At 34.0% G+C, this 6555-nt stretch overlaps 1 protein-coding gene across 1 annotated transcript; it reads left to right on the plus strand.

Annotated features, from left to right (window-relative positions):
• The first annotated feature begins 769 nt into the window (after window positions 1-769).
• LOC113687572 (uncharacterized) lies at window positions 770-2872 on the plus strand. The gene is made up of 3 exons (XM_027205155.2): window positions 770-1349; window positions 1478-1703; window positions 2347-2872. Exons 1-3 carry the CDS (start codon window positions 1035-1037, stop codon window positions 2772-2774), a joined length of 969 nt encoding a protein of 322 aa, XP_027060956.1. The 5' UTR covers window positions 770-1034; the 3' UTR covers window positions 2775-2872.
• Window positions 2873-6555: the final 3683 nt, after the last annotated feature.

The raw sequence follows: 6555 nt of genomic DNA on the forward strand, positions 1-6555 counted from the left end.
TAGTGGACCCAAAACAGCATTATCTCAAGGATATGAGCTAGTAACAGGAACATTATGTACGTTTAATTGATTTAAAAATAGCAAAAAACCCAAGGTCTGCAATAGTAAAATCTATTTTGTATTGCTAGTCGATGTAATGGATATACTAATCCAGATGGGGTGGGGGACTTCTTTACAAATTATTATCTCTTTGACCGAGTCTCTGGTTTATTTGATTCGCATATTTACAGAATCTATTATGACTTCTCCTTTAACCATTTCAATCGAGCAAGAGAAGTTCTAAGGTATTCTTTTATTGTATTGCTACTGTTTAATAAGACTATTGGCGCATATACTCTTGATCCAACACGAGATCAGAAGGAATAAACTCTACAAATAATAAATAAATAAAAAAGACACAAGAGATTTTCAGCTTTAAGCACATACCCAAAAAGGCTTATCATTGGGCTCTTTCTCTCCAATCATCTGAATATTACATTTTTTTCCCAATTCAATCATACAGCACAAACAATAGAACACAAAAATAGTTATTGGTAGCAAACTATTTGTGATGAGTTAACAGTTAACTACTATAATGCTATTTCCTAAAAAGAAAAAAACCCAATATAGTACCATTTCTGTAATGAATGACTGAATATTCCACTGGAATATTACTTGTATCCTACAGAACATAGTTATAGAGTACATAATATACCGCAATAAATTCGAATAAGTCTAACTATACTATAATTTCATATTTGCTTGGCATAAAAAAGGGCACATCCTATATTCACTAGCATGCTATAGAATATCCACATTCGTTTTACATCAATCATTCCGAGTCTGGTGTAGCGGCATGCCTTCAAAGAAAATATAGATAATCATGGGCGCGGCGGCCCGTATGTTAGTCACTAGCGAGTCGTCTTCGGGCCCGAATATGCCCCTCTTTATAAATACCTTAGCCTCTAGGACCATTTTTCACGTGCATTTCTTTCTTGCTAAATTTCAAGTAGCAAAAGCAGTTTCATCTCTTAGCATCTCAAGAAATCATTATCATGGCCGCCATTAACAAAATTCAAGTGGTTTCCAAAGAAATGTTAGGGCAAATAGCAGCAAAAAATGGTGATACCAATCTTTATGAACCCCGAGATGCCGGGGAAATGATTTTTCACTTCTTTGATGAAGTTGAGGAGTTTTCATCTGGTAGTTCATCATGTGGTTCTTCTAGCACTGGCTTTGATGGTAAAGAAGGCGTTTATCATGAGGTTGAGGAGGAGGACGACGAGGCAGCAGCTGTCGACACCGCAGAAAATAGTTCTAAGGCTGAGGTGGCTAAAGCTTTTTGGGACTCACAAGAGGAGCTTTTGCTGGTAATTTAGCTTATATATATATATCTGTGTGTGTGTGTGTGTGTGGCTGCTTTTTCTTGATTCTGTTTTCCTTTGTTTAATATGAATTGAAATTTTACATTCATATTCTTGGTTGTTTTTTGATGCAGTCAACTTTACGTCGGACCACGTCTTTTGAATTAAAAATCAGGAAGGCAACAAAGGAAGCTATAATGGAGTTAAATGCCACTGGTGTTAATTGTGTCTGCCAGAAAAGGGCTGTTGATGGCTGCCGGAAATGTATGCGAAAAGGAGTCTGTGATCGGCTTCAGAAAGGTGGATTTAGTTGCACCATTTGCAAGTCCAAGTGGAAAAGCTCACAGGGGATTCCAGCCGGTAAGTGGAGTTAAATTTATTATTAGTTAATTGAATCGGCCTTGTGTGATTGAAACAAAATAAACTCTTATGAGTAGCTTTTTGCTTACTAAATTTCATTTGTTAGGACCAAATTTTTTTACTTTAGAGCTAGAAATGTGGTCCCGGGTGTTTCATTTCTTGCGGCCACCATGTCACACTTTTGGAAATAAGAAAAAAAATTTTTGTACTTTGATTATTGGATAAAAGGTAGTTTTATAATATGTGTTACAAGAGAAAATGTGTATTGCTATATAAGTTAATCTTATATATATGCATATATGATTATGATTAGATGCATGGCATGTACATAAAATTTGTATTTAATAGTGTATACGTTATTATTGTCTAAAAAATTAATTCATACCATACATTAAAACTTCACGAATTTGCACATCTTAATTAGTGGACCTTACTTATGTAGTTATGTGTAATGGTTCTATAGCGATACAATTAGCAGAAGTTTCAGAACAAAATTGTATGTTTCACTCTTTATAGTGGATAATAAAGCACGTAACAACATTTGATGGGTTTTTTATTTGTGTTTTTCTTGACTTCCCATTTGAAGACATAAAGCCCCATCTTACAGATCTCCTAACTAATTCAATCTTTGCTAATCTTTTAGGGGAGCATACCTACATGGAAGTAGTTCAAGATACAGGACCTAAAAGAAGTGAATTGAAGGTGATCATTGAGTTGAATTTCAAGTCAGAATTCATGATGGCAAGAGGTTGTGAGGAATATAACCGGCTACTTGAACGATTGCCCGATGTATACGTTGGAAAGACTGAAAGACTCAAAACTCTGACCAAAATACTGTGTTCTGCATCAAAGAAGTGCATGAAGGAGAATAAAATGCATATGGCACCATGGAGGAAGCATAAATACATGCAAGCTAAGTGGCTTGGCAAACCTGAAAAGCAACCAACATTAATCTTGCCTGAACTGCATATGGAAATCAGGCCATCAAGGCCCAAGGCCTCCATGCTTACCTTTGACTTTTCGGATAATTTGAAAATCTTGCACCCTGCAACCATGATTAAAGTCTTGTAGTCATAATTTTATGGTCAATTTTGCAAGCTAGATCTCTTATGTTGTACTCTAAATTATGAGAAGCGATGGTAGTAATGAAATTTTGAGAGTTTTGTGTATGATTTCTTTTGAGAAAAAGTATTGGTTTGTAAATAAGGTAAGAGATTTAATTGTTTTGAACGAAATTAAATTGTTTCCAAGCAGATGAAAAAAATGTAGTTTAGTGTAAATGTCAATCTTGTCTAGCATGATGGATGCAAATTCAATCCGTCGTAACCATGGTCTCAAGCTGAATGTTGATTATCTTTCTTGCTACTATCTTCGTTGAAGTTTACGAACATTGTTGGTTTGAGTATCCTTGTAGCTTATCAAGATTTTGCTTTGGATAGTTTTTAAAATATTCACTTGATATATAATCACTTTCTTATCTCCTATATATCACACTGTTACAGTAAGTATATATGTATAAATGTATATATGTATATGCGTGTGTTTATATGTGTGTGTGTTTGTGTATTACAAAAATTTCAAAAATTGCCATAACTTTCTAAATAGCACCTACTGCCTACAGTTTTCAGTACTAATCAAACTTTTATTTTATGTATGTCATATCATCACCTCAATTAAAAACAAGCTCAACTTGCAGTTCATGAATGTGCAATGATATAAATCCATTTCACGGTAAATCTATTCTTTTCGTGATTTTCTTAATTGTGCGTTCGGATGTCTCTTTGCGTGCCAGCTGGTGATTTTTTTAGGGTAAATTATATATAACTTCTTGTGACTTTACATAATGTCAGATGATCCCTTTAAGATTTTAAGATAGCTATATAACCCTCATATAGTTTTCTATAAAGCAAAAAATGGTTGGAATGTATAATTAGTTATGGCAATTATGCAAGATAGATGCGCTCCAAAAGTGCATGTGATCAAATCATAATATCTTCTTAATCCCTCTATGATTTACACAAATGTTGCGTTTGTCCACATGACCCTCCATTAATGGTTCTATCTCAGGCGATTATATTTGTCATTTGATTTAGTATTTAAGTAAGAGCACTACTAGTATTTTAATTAACGACGTTATATAGGTTATTTTCTGTCAAGTTTTGACTTTACATGAAACTATAGAGAGTAAAATTGACATTTTAAAATATTAAAGGGTCATGTACTAATAGATGAAACTATAGTGGAGTTATTTGTAATTTATCATTTTTTTAATCAGGATTTTTGTCCTTATGCCTCTTCAGGTTTGTTTTTCTAATTTTTTTTTTTATCAAAAAGCTGGTTTCTTTGAGGGTATAACCTTTGCTGAAATGGGATGGATATACTGAATTGGGTAGATTTTATCTTGTTTTGACCTAAACAATGTTAATTAGGCTTATACTTGAAACTTGAGGGTGGACCCTTAAGATTATACATTGGCATATACAACAATTTGTGCCTACTTTGTATTCTTCTTATGATGGACTAGCTGTTTGGAGCCCACGGTGTTCCTGAGGCATTGGTTTATTGATTCTACTTAATTTCAACTTTATTATCTTCGCGAAGGCAGACATATATAAAAGTGTTAAATCCTTATTTCATGTTAAGAGTTCACAACCTATGGGGTCTTTAACCGTTGGAAGTTTAAAAATAAGAGTTAATTTTACTTTGGACTTTTAATCTATACTTGATTTTCACTTAAATTTTTAAACTTTAAAGTGAGACACTTTAGTTTTTAAAGTATAAAATTTTTCCTATTTAAGTAAAATCTTTTCTACTTAAGTTTCTAAAGTGCGAACACAAGTTAGTTTAGTCGGTAAGAACGGATCAATTCCTCACAAAAAATCGTGTGTTCAAATTTTGTTGTTAATGTAAAGGCTGCATTGATGGATAATCTATAAGAACTCTTGCAAGTGAAACATGCCTTGACTCGTAATTATGATCGAAATCGAACTCATCCAAACTTTTTTCTATTTTTTTTTAAAAAAAGCCCTAGAGAGAGTTCATCATCTTGGTATATTGAACTGCTGATTTTAATAGTAATACTACGACTTTTGTTGTTAAAGTCAGATATGAACCAATAAATTTGTATCTTTTTCGTTGGATTACTTTGCTGGATTCATGTCATGCCAATTTTGTAAGACGAATGCTAACTTAGATATGTGGTGTAGTTGTTGTACGAGTATAATGCTATTAATAATGAAATGGCAATTTGTTTAGAAGACTGTAACATTTTTTAAATGCCCCGTTAAAAATGAAGTCCAGTGGATGTCTCCTTTACAAAGGACATTATGGTATGTCATCATCACCTTAATTGAAAAACAAGCTCAACTTGTAGTTCACGAATAATGTACTGTTGGAAAAATGGAAAAATCCATTGTAGAGTGAATGAGAAAATCGTTCTCATAATGGCACTCTTGATAGAATTCAAGGATAATTATCTATCATTCATGTACCTGAAGATTTATGTACTTAGAAATTAAGTATTTATGTACTTAATTATTGATACATGAAGTTGGAGTTTTCTTCTCGAGAAAGGATTCATGTACTTAGGAATTAAGTATTTATGTACTTAATTATTGATACATGAATTTGGAGCTTTCTTATCAAAAATACATGTATGTACGTGAAAAGATAATTAAGTGGAATTTAACATTTGTTTCCAATTTCTACAATCACCCTTGGCCAGCATCTATAAATAGATAACTCTCTTTTTGTTTAAAAAACAATCGCTCTCTCTATTTTTCCTTCTTGCATCTTCATCTTTTATAGTGTTCCATATTGCTCTAGTTCGAGTTCGCTGTGGTGAAGAAGTTTGGTGCTAACATTTTCACCTTTAATCCGTTGTATCCTGGGAGATAAATGCCTACTGAACCTCAAGCACTCAACCTGTAGGGGGCGAATCTATTTTAAGGAAATTGTGCTCACAAGTCTCGGATTGTTATTTTCAATCATTTCTTTCTTTCCAGTTTGTATTTATTCTTTCCTATATTGTACTAGCCTCTATCACTAACAGTCTTAAAACAGATTCTGTTCTCAATGGCTGACAATACAGGAAGAGAAACCAACAATTCTACTTCTGATGCCTCTGCCTCTAGCACTATTGTGAAACGACCTGAAGGTATGATTACTCCTACGGTTTCTACCAACCATAGTGAGAAACCTGAGAAGTTCCATGGCCTGAACTTCAAGACATGGCAACAAAAGATGTTATTCTATTTGACAACATTGAATCTCTTGAGATTCTTAAGTGAGGATGCTCCAAAACTGTCTGAAGGCTTAACTGATGCACAAGCTATCAGTGCTGTTGATGCTTGGAAGCACTCCGATTTCCTTTGTCGAAATTATGTCATGAACTGCTTGCATGACTCACTGTATAACGTGTATCAAGTACACAAGACGGCGAAGGCATTATGGGAATCCTTGGATCGGAAATATAAAACCGAAGATGCCGGGGCAAAGAAATTTGTCGTCGAAAAATTTCTAGACTATAAAATGGTGGATTCCAATACTGTTATCAGTCAGGTGCAAGAAATTCAGATTATCTTGCATGAAATTCTAGCTGAAGGCATGATTTTGAGTGAAACCTTTCAAGTAGCTGCTGTTATTGAAAAGCTACCTCCTGGGTGGAAGGATTTCAAGAACTATCACAAGCACAAGCACAAAGAGATGAGTATGGAAGACCTTATTGTTAGACTTCAAATTGAAGAAGACAACAGGGGTTCTGATTGCAAGGCAATAAATTCTTTTGATGCTAAAGCAAATATTGTGGAATATAAGCAAGAGCAAAACTCCAAAGGCAAAAAGTCAAATCGAA

This window comes from Coffea arabica, chromosome 5e (genome assembly GCF_036785885.1).
Source record: "Coffea arabica cultivar ET-39 chromosome 5e, Coffea Arabica ET-39 HiFi, whole genome shotgun sequence".
Taxonomy (NCBI): Eukaryota; Viridiplantae; Streptophyta; class Magnoliopsida; order Gentianales; family Rubiaceae; genus Coffea; species Coffea arabica.